General features: G+C 33.7%; 2 protein-coding genes across 3 annotated transcripts; one reads left to right on the top strand and one right to left on the bottom strand.

The window, feature by feature from the left end:
* Position 1: 1 nt before the first annotated feature.
* LOC105234124 (metallophosphoesterase 1 homolog) lies at positions 2-5,944 on the top strand. Of its 2 annotated transcripts, XR_003845507.2 has the most exons (7): positions 2-371; positions 430-614; positions 671-837; positions 917-1,123; positions 1,208-1,344; positions 1,418-1,678; positions 5,811-5,944. XR_003845507.2 is itself a non-coding variant. In XM_029548470.2 (6 exons), the coding sequence occupies exons 1-6, from the start codon at positions 69-71 to the stop codon at positions 1,571-1,573; spliced, it is 1,155 nt and encodes a 384-aa protein (XP_029404330.2). In that variant the 5' UTR covers positions 2-68; the 3' UTR covers positions 1,574-3,041. The 2 variants fall into 2 exon arrangements, 1 of the variants encoding a protein (XP_029404330.2); XM_029548470.2 differs by lacking the exon at positions 5,811-5,944 and having other exon boundaries at positions 1,418-3,041.
* On the bottom strand, positions 2,279-20,491 carry LOC125775322 (sodium-coupled monocarboxylate transporter 2-like). Its single transcript, XM_049446635.1, has 11 exons — positions 19,619-20,491; positions 12,342-12,454; positions 12,126-12,272; positions 11,832-11,991; positions 6,670-6,735; positions 6,434-6,485; positions 6,222-6,289; positions 5,352-5,506; positions 4,847-5,105; positions 4,077-4,768; positions 2,279-3,861 (listed from the first exon to the last, which is right to left on the bottom strand). Exons 1-11 carry the CDS (start codon positions 19,628-19,630, stop codon positions 3,732-3,734), a joined length of 1,854 nt encoding a protein of 617 aa, XP_049302592.1. The 5' UTR covers positions 19,631-20,491; the 3' UTR covers positions 2,279-3,731.
* Positions 20,492-21,546: the final 1,055 nt, after the last annotated feature.

The raw sequence follows: 21,546 nt of genomic DNA, 5'->3' as shown, positions 1-21,546 counted from the left end.
CGTAAATATTATTTTTTTGTTTCCCTTTTGACAATTTTTTTTCCTTAATTTTCACCGACAGTGCACTTATGTTTGTTTTTATATTTGATAGCTTATTTTCATTGCTTATAAAGGGTGCAAGTAAAAAAACCACAGAAATGTATATTTTGACAATTTCTTCTATAACATTTTTGACATTCTTGTATTGTGAATTTTTGGCGGACTTTTTACAACTTTCGCGGTGTCGATGGCCAACTTTTGAAACAAAAAGCTTAAAAAAGGAAAATGAATTAAGAGCCATGATAATTGCAGACACCCATCTAATTGGCCCAGTACATGGCCACTGGCTGGACAGATTATATAGGGAATGGCATATGCATCGGAGTTTTCAGGTAAATTGCATAAATAAAATAAAACAAGAATTTACTTAATAGAATTGTGATAATGAAGGCCTCTATGCGTCTCTTCGAACCTGATGTTGTTTTTGTGTTGGGTGATCTCTTCGATGAAGGAGATTTTGTAAATAGTAATGATTTCGAACAATATGTCGAGCGCTTCCATCGTATTTTTAAGACACCAAGCAATGTGTCCATTATTAGTGCTGTGGGCAATCATGACATTGGTTTCCATTACAAGTAAGTGATCAAAATTGTATTCAATACCCTTACTCACATACAAATTTATCTTTCAGAATGGATCGAAGTTTCATTAAACGTTTTTCCAAACATTTTAACAACACGGGTGTTGAAATTTATACAATCAAAGGAAATCATTTTGTTATGATTAATTCAATGGCAATGCAAAATGATGGTTGTGGTTTTTGTAATGCGGCGGTGCGTGATTTAAAGAGTATATCTGGTAAATTATATACATATATGTATACACAAGTGCAGAAACCATATTTTTAAAAATACTTTTTTAAATAATTTTACTGCAGAAAAACTAAAATGCCTCAAAAATAAAGATCGCTGCGAAGATAATGAAGTTCTACAAAAACACAAAACCTACAGTCGTCCGATTTTAATGCAACATTTTCCCACCTATCGAAAATCGGATGCCGTTTGTAGAGAACATGATGCACCAAGCATTGAGTTCTTTCGCGAAAATTGGGAGGTGCTCTCAAAAGAATCCACAGATTTAATAGGTGAGCGCTCATTTTTACAATTGTTATATACTTATACAACTATAAACATTTCTACTTCACAACTTTACTGTTTGTATATTTCAGGCAAACTTCTAACGCCGCGAGTTGCTTTCGCCGGCCACAGCCATCATTATTGCTTGAATATAAATCGTTTTGGCGTAGAAGAATATACAGTAGCCTCATTCAGTTGGCGCAATAAAGTAGAGCCGAGCTTCTTGCTGGTACGAAAATATGAAATTCACTTGTGACATCAATTAGTTTTCAAATTTGTTACTTTCTTTTCTCACTTCAAAGGCTTCTTTTAGCGGTTCTTCCTACGCTGTCGCTAAATGCAATATGTTAGCGCAAATGCATGTCTACAATACATACATAGCGGTTGCGACAATATTAATAGCAACAATTATTTTTCAAATATCACGAAAATTCTTGAGTATAAGTAAAAAAGCTTGAAACCCACTTTACCAATAAGGTATTATAAACGAAAATGTTTAGAAACTAGCAAATGTTTAGACTAATAGTAAAAGCGGTGTTGGGTTGATCCAGTCACCTTACGAGGTAATTATTTTTAATCATTAAAAATTTTTAATTTTTGTTTTATTAACATTTTGCATTTAAATTCTTCGCGGAAACCTTAACAGTAGATTATTACCTAGATAAAGTATTATTATAGTAAAGTTATTTTAGTGATCATAAAAAAGTATTTTTTATGCTGTCGTGCAATTATTTAGAATATAACAAATTAAATTTTCTTATATTGAAAATACCATAAATAAATAAATATGTTATGAAAGAAAACATGTCTGTAAGGAGTATGGGACTTAGTTGTTGTAGAAAGTTACTTTTGTTCGCGTGTCTGCCACCCCTCGATTACTTGTGGTAGTTGCGAAGTTCAACATATTACTTAACTTAAAAATAGCGAAGCGGTGTAGGCTAAAATAAAAAATAATAATAATTTTGTATTACCGTTTTGTTTCATAAATTCAAAACGTTCCCAAGACAGTCGGGTCTATATAACCGGAAAATACCCGAATTTTTATCCTCCCGAGGATTATCAACTTGGCAGCATTCCTCCAAATTACTGCAGGGATGTATAATAAAACAACAAAACAAAAAAATTTTCCTACACTTTCCCAAGCAAATTTAAGACAAACAAACTATTTTTTAAAATATTTGTAGTTTTTATTATATATAATATTTGCGTTTGTTTTGACATTTTATTTATTAAGTTGTAAAGCAGATACCAAGCGTTATCACAGACGTTCATAATTGGCCCGCAATTGCATTTATGCATATTGTATATCTTGTTATTGATTATGATAATTTTTCATTTGAGACAATATATAACATATGTTCATATGTATATACACATAAGTATTAAATGATCTATAATATGACTCAAAAAAATTACTTACATAGATTGAGGTGCGAATAGGATTACGAAAATGCTACTAATTTTACAAGACATTTTTTTATTAATGTTTTTTATGCTTTTTCATGTTTTTATGTACATTTGTAGTTTTGTTATGTATTTTTATGTTAATTTATTGCCCAATTACTAGATAATTTGCTGTTATTTTATTTGTAAGTCTATTAAATGCCTTCAAAAATATATTTTTGGGATACACCCAATAACACTAATTATGGAAAAAACAACGAATTAATATCCCAGCAAACATTGAGGTCCATAAACCGATTATCCAACTAGTTTATTTTTTATATAATAACCACATTTTTAACATTTTGATGTTGATGGTATTAATTTATTGCTCTTGATTTCTAAATTTGGCTTTAATATGTTTTTGCAATACATATTTTCTAGTGTAATTAGGTCTTTATAAATAAACTAAGTAAGTGCATTTATTAAGTAATCGATTTTTAAGTATTTTGTGCACAATTTTAAAAATTTGTGTAACATATAAGTGAAAAAATATAATAAATTTTTGTGACCTTATCGTTCTCTTTTCATATTTACATTATTGTAATACAGAAAAAAATATAATAAATATTTTATTTTATTCCTGAATAGCCTACCGTTCTTTATTATTTACATTTACTTTTATAGCACTTGCCCTATGTTGTTATTATATCGACTTTATAGACTTACAGCAACAACCGTCAACTTCGTACTGCCAAATTTTCCTACTTGTCTTTTGTTTACCTTTCATATTTTTACTTGTTTGCCAAAAAATTTAATAAATTACACCTGTATATCTTTTACTGTTATACAATGACATTGACTCAGCCTACACAAGTAGACTTAAATACGTAGGCATGATGAAATTTAAAATTGGAATTTTTGCTACACATTTAATTTCTAATTATAAACTGTTTACCTACACTACACATTTACATACATACACATTATTGGCTAAAAAAAAAATACAGTAACTACAAAATGCAACAATTATTAACTTTACAGCACACACAGTTTATGAAATGAATTTGGTTTTTGTTTACTCTTTTTTGTTATTGTCAATCAAGCTGCTTGTTTTCTGCCTCTCTTGTCTTAAAATGTGCAAATTTAGCGTTTACTCTTACTATACTAATAGTAATTGGAATTTGCTCTTTGCAAATAAATTCTAAATATCTTAGTTTCTATCCCTGTAACTTAATATCTACCCAGATCGCTTGGACTATCACCACTGTTGGCCAAGAGATGGGTGAAAGTTTGAGCAGTATTGTCCCGTGAGAAATCCGGATTTGCATTGCGTGGTGGGAAGCATTCCTTGGGTAAAAATCTGCAATGAGGGAGATAGAGGAAATTTAATATGAACCATTTTGTACTTGCAACTCAAAGTATTTTTCCTCGCGGAGTGTCATTTATGATGGAAATAATGTATAACTTTTAATTTTTGGGGGTGGGGGAGAACTCTCCGAAATACACAATATTCAGTATATATGTATATACTATATATACATACATATGTATATCAGAAATCGTAAAATAGCTTACCTATGAATGACGGGTGATATTAACTCTGCATCTAACTTCTTCAACACCGTCGGTCCAGTTAGGAAGGACACCACAGTACCAACAAGTAACGTTGATAGAACGCCAATCACAGTTATCCAATGAAAGGATAGACGATATAAAGGAAATACGTCCGCTTCATTGCTATAATCCGCTTCTGGTATAGTGTAATTTGCCAAACAATCCGATACGGAAACATTTAATTTATGTGAACCAATACGACCGGCACCTATCGCCGCCTGTGATCCAAATGACACCCAACCAGACATGAGCGCACCCGCTACAGCACCAGCCAAAGCACCCTTCGTATTACTCCATGGCACCAACATGCCGAGCGTGAACATACCAAAAGTTGTGCCACCCGCAATGGCGGTGACCGACGTAGCAACGCTCAAAATACCACTTAACTTCTCCAGCACGAATATCAATGCCATTGCTACTGCGCCAAGTACAACGATAACACTTTTCACCAAAATATTTGTTGCGCGTTCACTTAGTTGCACCTTAAAGCTGCCACGCACAATATCCTGTAGGAATACCAAAGCCGTTGCATTGAGTACGACTGAGAGTGAGCTTAAGGCGGCGCCAAAAACGCCAGCGATAAAGAGACCCGGTATGCCTTGTAGATGACCAACAGTTTGCATAACATAGATGGGTAGTAACTGATCGTCGTTCTGTGAGCAAAAACAAAATCAACTACTGGTTTGTTAGTATATATGCATGTATTGCGTGTGTACTGGCTTGTAATTTACCGATATGAGCCCGGCATTCAGCGGATCGCAATTTCTATAGAAATCGAAAACCAACAAACCGGCAAAGCAGCAAACTGATAAGAAGAGCACAACGCCCAGCGTAAAGATTACAATCGAGTGTTGACTTCTCTTCAATGTCGGCAAAGACATGTAGCGCTGAACCATGGTCTGATTGACGCTATTAAAGGCAGTCCAGTAGGTGAAACCGCCAATCAAGACGGCCCAAAATGATTGTCGCTCATATAATGATGGGGTAATACTGTGAAAAAGAAGAGAAAATGGTGTACCTTCAAATGAGTTTTTGACAATTTTTTTTGTGTTTTTATTTTTTAAAGTCCCTCTAATTTTTTCGGCTCAAAGCTTCTCCAGTCTTCTTGTACCGAATATTATGGTTTCCGAACCGTTTAGATTTCTCGGAAAATAAGAAAGAAATTTTAATGTTCAGACTTCTCGAACTTTGAGAGGACAGGTTACTCTTTTTTTTAAAAGCATAAATGGAACTTACTTAAAGAAAATGAGGCGCCCACCTTCAGAGGCGTGCTTAAATACTGGCCCAGGTCCGCCTGCAGCTATCGTGCCGAGTATAACTACAACCACCAGCGCAACAAACATTACCAATGTTTGCCAGGCATCTGTATGGACTACGGCTTTTATGCCGCCCTAAAATGGAGAAGAATATTTTAAAATACAGTTAAGCAATAACAAAAATGTGTTAATATGTAATAACACTTGAAAACCCTGGTTAAAAATTAGAAAAAAAAAAATTATTTATGTTATTATTATTAATTAATTATTTTCGTTTTATCGGCTTGTTGATTTAAAGCTGTTCATTTCTAACAATTTTATATAAAATTTAGTAATCTGTTCAAAAAATCTATAGTTATGTATGTATTTATTTTTTTCAATTTTTTTATTTTTTGTTTCATTTTTTTTTTAATTAATAAATAATTTTTTTTGTTTTCAGATATGACATAAGTGAATGACACCAAAAATTAGGAAAAAATATAAAAATTTATTAATAAAAAAATAGTGTTTAAAATCAACTATAAAGCAAATGATTAAAGATGATTGAACAAACCGTCAGCGGTAAGTGAAAAATATTTTTTTTTAATTTCATAAGTAAAGCACTATTTTAACAGTCACCAAAAATATATAGACTAAATTGTAATTTTGAATTTTTTTATCCTCCGCTAACACCACTGTTAAAATATGACAGCCGTCCATCTGCTCAACTGTCAACTTTGTTGAAAAATTACAGCATTAAATGCCTGACTTTAATTATTAAAAAATTCCTATTTTTACAACAGTTGAATTTATAACTTAATTTACTGTCAGTAAACCAATTAAAAGTTTATTACAAAATAGTAGTACTCACAATCAATGTATAGATCACGCAAACCACACAAATGACCCCACTTATGACGTATATATTGACGCCTGTAACTGGAAAACACACAAAATTACAAAGAAAAACTATAATTAGCGAGCACGGTATTTGTAGTTCCTATAAAAGCATTATGGGAAATTTATACCGAAAAAAATTAGGTATTCAACGTTTTAAAATACCAGTTCGCAATTTTTATTTACCTTGATTAAACGCTATTGCCGGCACATATAAAATTATTGGCAAGAAAAATATCTGTAAACAAAATAATAACGATTAGCTACAATTTGTTATCAAGCACAAAAAAGCAATATTTACTGCCTTAATTACTGAAAATGCTATAACGGTCACTTACATGCATAACTGTCTTGTTTACAAATGACATTTACATAAATAACTGTTTTGATCCCTACACTTTGTAAGTGACGTATCTACTTACCTCATCCATCACAAACATAAATGAAGCGATACTGCGCACACTGGAACTGAAACGCATTTCCAAGTACTGTAAAAAAATAAAAAAAAAAAAATAATAATATAAAATAGGTAGAAAATGTTACTACAAATTTTTAAAATAATACAGAGTGACAGTAATCTTTTTTGGTTTCTATAACTATTTTTTGTTATATGGTTCGATTGCAATTTTCCTTAATTCGTTGAGCGAATTTATTTTATATTATTTATTGGCTCAAAACGAGTTCTCCGCCGCGAATACTTCAGTTTGATATTTCAGTTTTGAAAATTTTGAAAACAAAAAAGCTAAAGAGAAGAAACTATTGAAGATGCCAATGACTTTATTTTTGGAAAAATTGAATTTATGGTCGAAACTGTCAATATCAAGTGCCAAGAATCAATTACCGATCAGAAATTATGAAGGCAATCCATATGAGATCGTTGAAATATACATATGCTGGTTCCCTAAAGCTAGCACCATGATTTTTGCTGGTTACTTCGTTAATTTATTCAGCCATGCGGCCTCTCTAAAGGTTTTATGTTTTTTAAACACTTGCGTCCTTAATAAAGTAGACACTTTTGTAATTTTTACAAAAAAGTTATTAAACAAACACAATTCTAACTAATAGTTATCAGAGATACTATTGCCACGAACGGATTCTCTCTGAATTTCAATTGTATATAATTTTGTCGAAATCGGTAGGTGTGTCCCAAGATATGTGATTTCACCAAAAAGTGGGCGGCGCCACGCTTATCGTCCAATTTTCATATCGGCTCCCAAAAAGCCTTCTTCCACCATCTTGGAAGTAACATTTTTAGTTATTGATTTATTGCACTCTTAGCAGTTTTTAACAGTACAGCCAATTCCCTGCGCCAAATTACAGATATAAATACATATATCTTATATCGGTATTCAGATACATTATACTACTATACTATATACTACTTTATATATTAACCTTATCTTGCTTAGTTATGGCACTTTATAGATTTTCTGATAATGGTGGGATCTGCGAACGTGTAGTCCGATCCGCATTCCAAGATTCATCAAGATATCTCAATTTTTACTCAAGTTACAGCTTACATGGATGGACAGACTGTCAATGCAATTTTTCTAGTCATCTTGGTCAGTTATATGTATATAACCCTATATCTATCTTGCTTAGTTTTGGTGCTACGTACAACCGTTACATGAACAAACAAAGCAATAGGTTGAAAGAATATAAAAATCGACCCCCTCTAAAGTTATGTACATAAATATGAGTGTTATCTAAAACATTTTAAAAAATTGAAGAAAGATTAAGTCAAAATGACACATTCAATTGGGATGGCCAAAGTCCGCACCACACGCTATGAAGAAAAACACTTTTATTAACTATCGATAACAACGTCACCTCATCTAATAGAGAAATTAATGTTATAAAAAACAGTTGTTGTAGATTTTTAATAACAAACAATTATATCAAGGTTACTTATGAGCTTAGAAATAAAAAAAATATCAAAGAAGTTCATTCACTTAGTGGGGCTGATCTGTAATCATTTTAGAAGTTATTTGTTTCATTTTGACTCACTTCATTCTCTTAATTATATGATACATATATTAAAAGATCTTTTGGGCCAAAGAAAAGTAAGAGCACGATCGCGTTAACGTCTGTGAAGTAATGCTTTCCGACTACCAGGATGTATTATTGTATAATTACTGGCAATGAGTCTTGCTTCTATGCTTCAAACGGCCGAATATCGTGAGTGGTGAGCCGAAGTCAAAGAAACCGCATCAAAGCAGTTAATGATCAAAGTAAGGTTGACAGTTTTCTTCGATTATCGAAGTGTAATGCACTCCGAATGCGTCGCTTGCGCGAACCTTTCCTTAAACATATGCCGGGAATATTGGCCGACAGCTCTTGGTTTTTGCATAACCATTATTCACCATCGCATACTGCATTGATTCTTCGTGAGTTTTTCAGGAAATTTTCAAACAATTTCATGCCACAATCACCGTATTCGCTTGATTTAGCTCCGTGTGACTTCTGACTATTCAGCAAACTTAAACGACCTCTCCGCGGAAACCGTTTTGAGTCAATTGAAGGCATTTAACGTGAATCGCTACGCACAGTGAAGGCTATTCCGGAAATTGACTTTAACAACTATTTCGAGGATTGGAAAAAACGTTGGCACAAGTGTATTGAGGCCAAGGGAGATGACTTTGAGGGGAACGACATTGGTTTTGAAGAATAAATTAAGAACTTTAGAATTAAGAACAAAGTCTCACTATTTTTTGCTCATCATAGTACATTCGTTTGTGCTCGTATATTTAAGCCAGTGCATTGCAAAATCACGTCTCAGAATATAAAAGCATCGAAATAGTTTTTCATTTGTATAATATTATTAAAAAAGGTTACGCTATCTGTGTCGAAATGGTTAAGATTATATTCAGAGAAATAATTAATGCGGTTGGTGAAATATTATTGAAATTATTTCGCAGTTGGTTAAGCCGCGTGTGCTCACATAATTAAGCTAGTGTAACAAAAGGCGTTATTGAAATGATATACTTCCAAAAAATTAAGAAAGTTGAAAGCGTATTTTTTTAGTAGTTTATCTAAATACGTGTTTTTGAGAGTTTTCTAAAGAATAGGCAAAAATAAAAGCTCAGCTCCATTTTATTATTGTTATTGTTTCTATTATTTGATATTATTGCGAAAATAACGAAATATTAGACTTTTTGTACTGGAATGGTTAAACATGTTTTGTAATATTTTAAAAAACAAAAGAGCATTGAAAATTTGTGCTGTAAAAAAACGAGAAATGCGACATTTAATGACGATAGACAAATAGTGCCATACTAACTGGACGATCATAATCAAATTTTTGCAAGGAATTTTTAGTATTTGTGTAGGGTATTATTCGGTGCAATCAAGGGTTAATGTCTTTTGTTTTTATTTTCACAACACAATTTTTTATATCCGTAGTTATGATATTCTGACTATAAAACTGTTATCAGGCATTAAGCATCAGCCATGAAATGTAATCCATGCCAAATTCTGTATTATAGTTTTAAAAAATACAACTAAACATTTATCTAATAACACTAGCCGACAATTTTGACATTTTTTTCTGCTCCGAAACCAAACTTGTTTTTTTATGTTGCTTTGATAAGGTACATATATAATTTGAATATAAAAAAAAATTGCTAGGTCCTGGTTAAGAGAAAAATAAAAGTAAAGTTTTTGCAAAAAATATATTGAATATTACAAATTTTTATCCCTCAATTTATATTTTCTTGTACTTTTTTGAACTTCTGCTGTATTGGTAGTCAGGATTATCACGTAAACATATCCAGCAATAGTCTGCCAGCATGCTAGGAGTCCATTTGCCTTGATACCTTTTCTCCATACTCAATATGTCTTGGTGAAATCTCTCCCCATGTTCATCACTGACTGCACCTAAATTGGGAGGAAAGAAATCCAAGTGCGAATGTAGGAAATGTATTTTCAGGAACATGTTACACCCTAAAGCCTGAAAATCCGTCAATAGGCTTGATATGAGTTCTTCATAATCGGGTGATTTGGTGTTACCCAAAAAATTTTTTACAACCTCAACAAATGAAAGCCATGCTTTTTTTCTAGCGTATTTAGTTTAGAGACAAAGTTTTGATCCTTCATAACTCGTCGTATGTCTGGCCCCACAAAAATCCCTTCTTTTAATTTCGCATCACTAAGTCTCGGAAATATACTTTTAAGGTATTGAAAACCTTCTCCCGTTTTATCCATTGCTTTTACAAAATTTTTCATTAAGCCTAATTTTATATGAAGGGGTGGCAATACAATATTCTAGGGTTCAACAAGACGAAGATTGGACACACTTTTCTGATTAGGTACATAGTCTGTTCTTTTTGGCCACTCTTTTTGGATATAGTGTTTGCTTCGAGCTCTGCTATCCCATTCGCACATAACACAGCAAAATTTTGTGTAACCAGCTTGCATACCTAGTAACATCCCAACTACGAGTACTTTTAAATCAGAACAAATTTTCCAAGAATGTTTAGCATACTGTATTTTTTGTAGTAGATTTTTGATATTTTCATAGGTTTCTTTGATATGTACTCCATACGCTAGAGGTACAGATGGAAGTTCGTTACCATTATGTAACAAAACCGCCCTCAAACTTATTTTCGATGAATCAATAAATAGTCTCCACTGATCAGGTGAATAGGTACAAAACATTTTTTCATAAGCCCATATATGGAAATGACAAATTTGGTAGAAAAGCCGAGCTGTGCCGAAAGAAACGAACAAACGATCGCCGATTGTCACCGCTTCGCTTGCTACTCGAACAAGGTTGCGTAGATTCATATTGAGCAAGGTTGCGCAACCTGAATCTATCGCAACTTTTTCCGAACTCGTATAAGAAGTATAACTTCAATAATATTATCGTAATTGGACCTAAGGATTTTTTTTATTATTTTTCTAATGATATACATACTAACAGGAACCAAAATATATAATTTTTATTTCAGAGCAAAATCCATTGCCGGCTAGTGTAATTAGATGTATTTTAGGTTGTTTTACTTTTTTATTTAAGGAGATAGTCTTTACCCCTGTCATATAATTACTTTAAAAGATTAAAAAATACATCTATCCTAAAATATAACCTCTGAAAACATGTTTGATGAAAAGCGCCTCGGCTATCCATTAAGGGATCGTCTCAGTGTGAAATTTTCGAGAAATCGATTTTTTTTGTTGCATTGTTGGGTAGTACACACTCTAGTAAACATTCTCTCAAATTTTGAAATCGAAATTAAAATTATTACGGTCGCTACAGCGTTCCTTGTAGGAAGGGACCTTAGCGACACCAATCTTTAAACTCGTTTTTCTCAGGATGGTGTTTTTAAAACGGTTGCCACTCTCAAAGTAAGAGTTCTGAAGATATCTAGTTTCAATTTGGACAGAACATTTTTAAGGTCATTCACTATCGCGTTTTGGAAGGTTTTTTTTTTTGAAAATTCGGACCGATTAGTTAATTTCAACATTAAAAAAAATCGCGAAAATTATAAATCAATTAATTTAATTATTACAAAAACCTTCTAAGTATGAGTCTCAAAATCGACTAGACCGAAACTTAAAATTATAATTATGTAATAATCATACATACCTCATAGGAAGATCCAACGTTTAAAGCCGTAAACACAGGCAAATAAACTCTCGACACCACGAATGCCATCAAAATAACCGATACAATAATCAACCAATATTGAGTACCGTAGCTGTAGATTTCCGATGGTACGCCAAGCATAGTTACGCCCGAAATGTAACTGAAAGTGAAGAGTTAAAGAAAGGGAGGGAAAAGTTCATATTTAATGTTAATATCGCTTAAATTTACTCCTTTTTTCACTGAAATTCGAAATTATTCAAATCCCAATCATTTCCCAAAACAATAAGCACTAACCTGGCAACTAGGCTCATTGCGACTGGAAACACTTTCAGCCGCCTAGAACCCAACAAGTATTCACTCATCGCTTTGGAACCGAAATCCGGTTCTTTGTGTTTGTTCATCTCTAAATTAGTAATTGGTTTAACTGGTTTTATATTCTTTCTAAAATAAACAAACATTCCTTTGGTTTATAAATTTGCATTTTAGAATAGACGTTATATCTTATTATACCTTATATAACCAAAATAGATACCCGTTCCCGTGGATAGCAACAACATTCCCACAAAAACGCAGTAATCCGCAATTGAAAAGTGAAATTGCGAATATTCCGCATATTTGAGTGTCTGTAAATGAACAAACAAATAGAAATATTAAGGCATTTTCATAAAATTTTATTATTTCGAAAAGCTTATCATCATTAAGTGCTCAGACAACATTTTTAAGTGGTTATAAATTTATAATCATTTTTTAATGGTTTAGTCAGATTCTTGATTGAACAATATTCCATAGAAGTACAGGGGTGTATGCCTATTTCGATATATCTAAATAAAGCTGGTACGAGCATATTCGATGTAGTTAAACACGGCAATTGTTTTCAAGGCGCTACAATGTCTGTTTATTGTGATTTAATATAGCAATATTGGTATTGAACGCTATGTGTCTCCAGCTAGAAAAATCATTACTATTGACCAGAGTAAATATGCCGATGGTTGGCATTCTCCAGATTATATAATGAATGTAGGCGAATGGGTTTGTTAGAGCACATAGTGCGAAATGTCTTTTGTCATCAAATTAGCATTCATTTTACAAAAAAGGCGACGACCAAAATCTCTTTATAACGATTTCATCCAATTTTCTCAAAATATAATAGGAACGGCAAGATTTATGACCGTTATAACGACAGCGACGTGATACCAACTTTGTAGTTCTAAGTCAATGCGATACGGGCTGATGAAAGTGCAAGAGAAGGGCTTCCTTCCAATGAGGAGAAGCTTCAAGATGTGTAGAGATGTAGTGTGTTTGGCAATATGCTCTCAATAGAGCCAGAAGATGTTGAAACCAGAGCTTCATCTAATCTCTTTCAAATCAACAGGAAATGTTTTTCAAAAGCCTTTGCCAGCTTAGTAAAAAATCGATCTTCGCTTATCCGAATTATATATAAGGTCTAGCAAAAAGGAAACTATTATTTTTCCAATCTCGGTCGAGTATATGTGCGGTCGGGTTACGCTATGTCCGGAATGTAGTAAGACTGATTTTCTTCCGCCGCGACAGTACTTCGGAGCGTGTACGATTCGTTAGAGGACGTTCCTAGCTATTGAACAAACAGATGGTCATTTGTCTCCGGGCACCTGGAGAGTCAGAACAGATATTTTTGCGCGATGTGTTTCTGTGAGGGGTGCAAGCCGAAAATGCAGCGTTCGTTAGAGCAGAAGTACGCGATTAAATTTTGTGTGAAACTCGGTAAATCTGCGACAGAAATGTTTCATATGATCAAACAGGATTACTCAGATTTTGCCTTAGCAAGAAGTGGTATGTTTCTGTGCCATCAGGCCTTTTGGAGGGCCGGGAAGAGGTCGCTGATGAAGACCTTGCTGGGAGACATGCGACTTCGACAAATACCGACAATATGACTCGTGTGCGCAAAGTTTTGAACACAAGCTACCGACTAAGTATTCGTTTAATTGCCGAAATGTTAAATATATCAAAACATGTGGTTCATGACATTGTGACGCAGCACTTGAATATCCGTAATGTATGCGCAAAGATGGTCCCAAAAGTGCTCACTGACGACCAGAAGTGTGCCAAGAAAATTTGAACATGTCTGAAAGTGACCCCCAATTTTTGAATAACGACAGAGGAGATCCAGGCGGCACGCGCCTCGGCTCTCAAAGCTATTACGAAGAATGGCTTTTGTCAATGCTTGGAAATCGCGCTGACAGCGCTGTGTCGACGCAGAAGGAGCATATTTTGAAAGTTTTTAAAGAATTTTAACGATTGGTTCAATAATTTTTTTTAAATCGACTCAGTCCTCTTACTTCCCAGACAAACCCTGTAAAATATAAATGAAAATCAATGCTAAACATTGCATAATAAAGCAAAACCATCTAAATAAGGCTGGACCACAAAAAAAGTTCGTTGTATAGTGTGGGTACCACACGAAATAACGAAATAAAAACCGCTTGTTTCGAATTTCTGTCCGCGAATACCCGCTGAATCGCAAAGAAATCGATGTATTTCTGAAGCGGATGTCGAAAAGTTGATCACTTACGACAATCTCAAGCGAAAACGCTTGTGATCGTGGTGGTGAGGCCAGGAAAGTTTTACTATGTGTATTAAACAGTGCATTAGCTACCCATACGGTCAAACTTTTAATACGAACCTTTACTGTCTGAAAAAAATAATCACCCAGAAGTGGCCAGTTTTGGTCAATAGTATAGAAATTGCGTTATATTAGGACAATGCGAGTCCAAACACTTCGATAGTGACCAGCTGGGAGCTTGATTGAGAGTTTCTTTTGCATACAAGCGCTCAAGAGTGCCCAGCTTTGGCCAATAGTAGAGGAATTGTGTTCCATCAGAACAATGCCAAGCCACACACTTCGATGGTGACCAGCCGGAAACCGGGCATTCATCTGATAGTCCCTAACATCAAGTGACTACTACCCTTTCGTATCTATGACGAATGTTTCGCTGGTCAAGAATTCGTCTCAAGAGAAGCTAACACAGTCGATTTAGTGCTTTTAGCCAAAAAAAAGTCGATGGTTTCCATGTCGGTGGCATTATGCAATGTTAACACGCTATTGAACAAACCAGTGCGTATTTAACCTACAGTCTATTTATGCTAAAAAAGGAACAAGGAAGAAATCTTCGCTTTCTAGGTGATACGATCTTTCTTCAGCTTTTTACTGCAAACATTGCAAATAAAGTTAATAATAGTATATTTCCAGTTATTCCTCAGCTTAGTTCCTATCTGAAACCTGCTAAGCATTCCTTTAAAATGAAATAATTCACATCATATACACACTGAGACGTCTCGCATAACAGTTAAATAATAGTAATGAACTTTATCACGCCTGCTTCAGGCCTTATTATAATTAGCATAAACAACTGTTTTACGCTTCACTTAGAATAACTTTTGTACACATTTAGATATATACATATATACGTTAGTACTTATCACGAGGTGTATTGCTTTGCCAGGTACCTGTTATTTATACTCGACTTGTTCATTATAACTTGAACCGCTAAAGTAGTCATAAACCTTAGCGAGGTTTAGAAACCACCCGTGAAGTTAATTAAAACATATAATTATACAAACATAAATATAGAATTGTACACTTGTACTTTTAAATATTAACTTGTAAAGGCCAAAGTGCTACACATGTGACTATTCTTCCCCGAGAAAGCCCATAATTCCCACTACATAGTATAATATGTATAATGTTTCAATTGACATCGCGTGCTGTCTAATGGACTTTGAGCTGTTGAGAAGCGTTCGATGCTTTACTAATTTATTTTTTATTAAACATTAATTGTTTGCGACACAGACAACTTTGTTTTAGTTTTAAATATAGACGTGCATATTTCAACAATTTTATAGATGTGCCAATAACCTAACTTAACCTCATATAACTTATAATCGTATAGATTTTGTTGCGTAGGTGCTTATTTGATATTATGGGAAAATCCATTTTATTACTTTGTTATAAAATATTTACAAAACCTGTGGACTTCCCCTCAATTATTCTTATTTCTTTATTGAGATCGTGACGCTACAGAAATAAAATCCATTTACTGATATTGACCTTGAATATATAGGGATCATTCAGTAGTTCTTGGAAAGGTGTTTTCATTTAATGAGCAACATACCTCCAAGCAAAATTTATATGTTAAAAAAAAATTGAGGTCTTTCAGTTTATTCTAAATGAATGTCACATCACATCACATCACGACCGAGGCGGTCAATTGAAACGTTTTTCAAACTTCGTTTTCAATAAATCGATTGTAACATTTGCTGTGTGGCTTGTGCCGCCGTCCTGGTGAAACCACATATTGACCAAGTTCATATCATCCAATTCGGGCCAAAAATTATCGGTTGTCATTGAGCGGTAGCGATTCCTATTTACAGTAACGTGTCGGTCTTGATCATCACGGAAGAAGTACGGCCCAAAAACCGCACGAAACCGTAGTTTTTCGGAATGCAATGGTGACTCATGGAGTACGTGTGGTTTGCTGCCTGACCAATAACGCATACTTTGCTTATTGACGAAGTAATTCAGTCAGAAATGAGCCTCATCGCTGAAGATTTTTCGATGAAAATCCAGATAATTATAAAGTTGTTGCTCAGCCCAATTCATGAACATACGACGATTCTGGTGGTCAAGCGGCTTCAGTTCTTGTATCAATTTGATCTTGTAAGGATGTAGGCCAAAATCTTTTCGCAAAATTTGCCTCGACGACGTCACAGAGATGCCCAACGCTTGAAAACGATGTGTGAGAGACTGATTTGAGTCTTCCTCAAGAAATTTGTAGTATCATTTTCACTTTAAGTAACCCAAAATTAGCAAGAAAGAGCCTCTAACATCACACTTACGAAATGGAGTTGAAAAATAGTTATGTTAACTTTCCAAACTTTACTTCAAGAGCTAGGTTGAAAGCTTCATACCAGGTAGGGAGCTTTATAATAGCCTTTTTTATTTGAACAGAAACATTTAAGATAGTGAACCTGATACTGAAGGTTTTATGAGGATAATGCCCCCCTACAAGTAGCATGTATATATGTTTTTATAAATATGTGCAAACTTTTAATGTAGATTGCAATATATTTCTTTGATAAAATTTATGGAGTTGTTAAATCTGAAACGACCGGCTAGGAACGTGGGGGTAATAATGTGATAAGGAAAGCATAAAACTGTGACGCCTAACTGATATAAAAGCGATTCGGTTTTGTGTTATTCAGAGAATGGTAAGAATCAGTTACTGTAATAACTTTATCGCTAACGCGTAAATACAAATTCCAAATATTTGATTTTATAAACCATTTTTGGCCATATCAAAATTTCTATGGAGTTCTGCGCAATATTGGATTTCGGGTTCTAATTATTTTAAGGCTCAAAATTAGGTTTCTTCACACCTGCATTTTGGTTGAAGCTTTGAAATTCGGTATTAAGGTTTTCAACTCAACCCGTTAAGAGAAATTTTGGTTGAAGTGCTGTCAAACTACAACAACAACTGACATCTGTGCCAAACAATCAAACAATGCCATCAACAACAATTGATGATCAACACGTCAATACGAGTAAAATAAAAGAATTGGTGCTTGAGAAACGACGACTAACAGTCAGAGATCTCACTGACATCATTGGAATATCGGAAGGATCAATGAAAACCATCATGAAAGCGGGAGGAAAAGCACGATTGGTTCCAAAAGCACTACATTTCGAAAAACAGCGTCACGTTAACGTCTTTGAAACAATGCTTTACAACTACCAGGATGTGATAAAACGTATTGTAACTGGCGTTGAGTATTGGGTCTATGCTTATGACCTGAAAACAGACACTCATTCAGCCGAATATCGCGGCAAAGGTGAGCTCAGGCCGAAGAAACCACGTCAAAGCAGTTAATGATCAAGGTTATGTTGAAAGTTTGCTTTGTTTATCGAGGTGTGGTATACTCCGATTTCCTTTCGACTGGCCAAACTGTCAACAAGGAATACAATTTGTGTTTTATGCGTGGTTTGCGCGAAGCTATTCTTAAACAGAGACTGGATTACGGGCCGACAACTCTTGGTTTTTGTACCACGAGATTATTTTCTTAATAACTTTAAAGCATATTTTTTTGGATATTAAGCAAGTAAATCAGATTAAGCTAGGAGTTTCAAAACATAGATCTTTTCGCCTATAGTAAAAATTAGGATACTGAAGAGATTCAGATTCAGTTGGTAAAATAGTCAAACAAGAACTGTACTCCCTGTCCACTTGGCTGTAGTGTCGTAGCGTTCAGATCAGTTAGCTCAGTACATAAAACTTTAAATCAGTTAAACTACACTTTTCCAAGGTAATACTCGCAGATTATCGCAGGTACTTATTTGAAATTTGAACTACAACTTCACATAAAATTAGCTGAGACTACGCACGATTTTTCCTTATTATTACATTTTTATTATAAATGGTTTACTGCTACATTTTTATTCTATCAAAAATTGCACCAAAAAATACTGTTAAAATTTGGTTTTTTCAGTAGGCTAGACTGTCATAATCTATTTATGAAGCAATTCACAACTTTGCCAATAGTAAATATTTAATTCTTGCGCAATACTTGTATAATTCAATTTTGCAAACTTATACTAAACTATACTTTTACAATATATAATTGCTATTGTAATGGGCCTGCATTTAGCCCTTCATTAAATATATAATTAATTTTTATTTTCATTTTCGAAATTCTCGCATACTTTGGAACTCATACATATTTTAATTACTTTCATTTCATTATGCCCTCAACACGATATACATATATGCCGTATTTGTCCCCAAGTTTGTACCACCCAGAAGGAAACGTCGGAGATCCTAAGTCCGTTTGCGTTTATATACACGAACTAGCCTCTAAGTTTTTGAGGTATCCCTCTGAAAATTTTCACACTTCTTTTTTTTCACGCCAAGAAGCTGCTCATTTGTCGGAACCGCCGATATCGGACCACTATAGCATATAGCTACCATACAAACTGAACGATAAAAATCAAGTTCTAGTGTGGAAAACTTCTTTATTTGACAAGATATCTTCACGAAATTTTACACGAATTTTTATACAAAGCATTCCTACGCTATCCGAACAAAGTTTTTAGATTAGAGGACTAAAAAAATAGCTGTCACACAAACTGAACAATCGTAATAAAGTTCTTCTTAGGGAAATTTTTTTATTTCTTCACGAAATTTGGCACGGATTTTAATCCAAATCTGCATATATTGTACTATAACAGACGATTAAATTGTTCAGATCAGACTTTTGCTGCCATACATATCGACCGATCGTAATGCTGTTAATTTTTTTTCTTGTTTTTATTTTCAAAATACTCGCACACTTTGAAATTTGTACCGTTTTTTTATTATTTTTTATTATTATTATTATTTTTTTATTATTATTATTAATTTTTTAACAAACAAATATAGTCGTTATTTTCTTTCTTTTTTTACATCTTTTTAAACATAAAAATTAATTAACAATTGACATCGCTATTAAAAACAAAAATTCTTGTGACATGGAAACAATATTGTTAAACATTCTTTATAAATTTCAAACATTTTGCCGTACGAACTGCATATCTGTTAACATTTCGAAACATTCTTAAATTTTATCAAGAACCTGAGTTCAAAACATAAATAAATACAGAATACATATTTTCTTGATTTTTGCACACTGATAACGTTTGTTATTTTCACTCGTTTATATTTTTAAATTTTCTTGCTTATTTTTAAAATTTTTTGTTTTTGTTTTTGCTCTCTTTTTACCTTGTCTGACATTTTTTGTAGTGATAACGTTGAACCACGCGCCTTTGTTTTGTTTATTTACAAAGTTGAGGGAGGTACTAAATCGGAAGCACCGTTGCTTTGTAATCACTTAGTTGCACTAAAACGCTAGCCAAAAGCGATTAAACTTTTACGTACATAAATTTATGTATGTACACAAATTATTCAACGTGTTACGTTGGTGTCAGCACAAGTTTATAAATAATTCTCAATCAAACCAGTTTTATATAATCACTTCAAAACTTTCTTCTGCTGCTGTTTCAATATTCATCGAGTTTTTCGAAAGCTATTAATTGCAGCAAAATACAAAAGTGCCGACAGTGACGTTGTGCCCACACGCATTCACATATGTACGTATGTGTAAATATACATACATATATAATATTTTGTTTTGAGTGAATTAGCTAACAATCGCTCTTCGCCGACAACACACTATGAAAATTTGTCCACACGTCATGCGCACATAGATTTGCTTGCGATTATTATTATGATTTTTGTATTTTTTCTTTATTTTGTTGCAATCTTTAGCAATTTGTTTCAAAATTTTTCCAATAATTCGAATGCCACGAAGAAACAGCGCAATTAAGTAGAAAGAAAATTTGTATGTCAGTCAAAAGTCAAAATGACTGCCGATGGCGGAACTATGTGTGGTGTCGTTGGATAGAGCAGCGTGTGTTTACTGAAGGTTGGAAGCACACTGCAGCGACAACGTGGATGGTAAAACTGACTGAGACGGTTTTTATATCTCACGTCAGGTAATAATAGCGAAAATCTATGATTTCGTCGCTTGCGAAGGCAACGCTGCTCACTCGAGTCATTCAAAGAACCACGCACATCAACAAATCAAAATGTACTAAGCACACTGTGGGCCGAAGCCGAGCAAAAGGCCACTGAGAAACACAGAGAGAGTGTGAGCATCAATTGTGCCAAAGGGAAATGGGCAGCGTTTTTGAGCTGGCCGATTTTCAACTTTGGACTGTGTACCAAGTATTGAGCGCGATATGCACATCATAGCCACACACCTACAATTACATGCATAAATGAATATATAGAAAAATTTCTCAATATATTGAAATGTGTCGTTTTTGTATTGAGCTCGCTGAGTGTAGTGTGAATTTGAGAGCATTTATTTCGTTTTGAAATGTTTTAATTGTAAAGTGTTATTTAAATAATTAGCCACCACTGTGCCATCTTCGTTTGTTGCACTTTACAAAATGATATACATATATTAATTTAAAAAGCTATAAATAAAAAAATTTAGAAAATAGTATATACGATAAAATGAGTTTTTTAAAGTATACTTTACTTTTTATATATTAGTTAAATTATTTCATTTTTTATAATGAAACTGAAAGTATAATTCTTGTTTTGTTTGTATCACCGAAAACTAGGTCTATCCGGATAAAACTTTCTACGAATATTGCCTTTGAGGAGTGCCACCTTAGGACTAACAATTTTCCAAATCGAACTGTAACTATTGAATCCCTTGCCCTAGCCTCCATATTACTTATATATTGTTGTTTTTACGTAAAATATGTTATTTAAACTAATCTGTAGCAAATATAGACAAAATCGTATCAGTATTACACCTATCTCACATAATTAAAAGATTTTCAAACTTCCGGTAGGTAACGACCTCTGGTGGCACCATCTATTTGTCTATATTTATCGAGTGAGAATTTCATGACATTTCATAGATTAGAAGTGAAGTTATTCCGTTTTAAGTGTCCATATGTATGTATTATCGGTGCGAAAATGAGCTTCGAACAAAGGGCCAACATTAAATTTTGTTTAAAAATTTGCAAAACTTTTACCGAAGCGTTTCAATTGATGAAATAAGTTTACGGCGATGATTGTCTATCCCGTAGCAAAGTGCACGAGTCGTTTCATAATTTTCAAATTCTTAATTT

The sequence above is a fragment of the Bactrocera dorsalis genome, chromosome 1 (assembly GCF_023373825.1).
Source record: "Bactrocera dorsalis isolate Fly_Bdor chromosome 1, ASM2337382v1, whole genome shotgun sequence".
NCBI lineage: Eukaryota > Metazoa > Arthropoda > Insecta > Diptera > Tephritidae > Bactrocera > Bactrocera dorsalis.
This window is presented reverse-complemented; position numbering and strand designations above follow the sequence as displayed.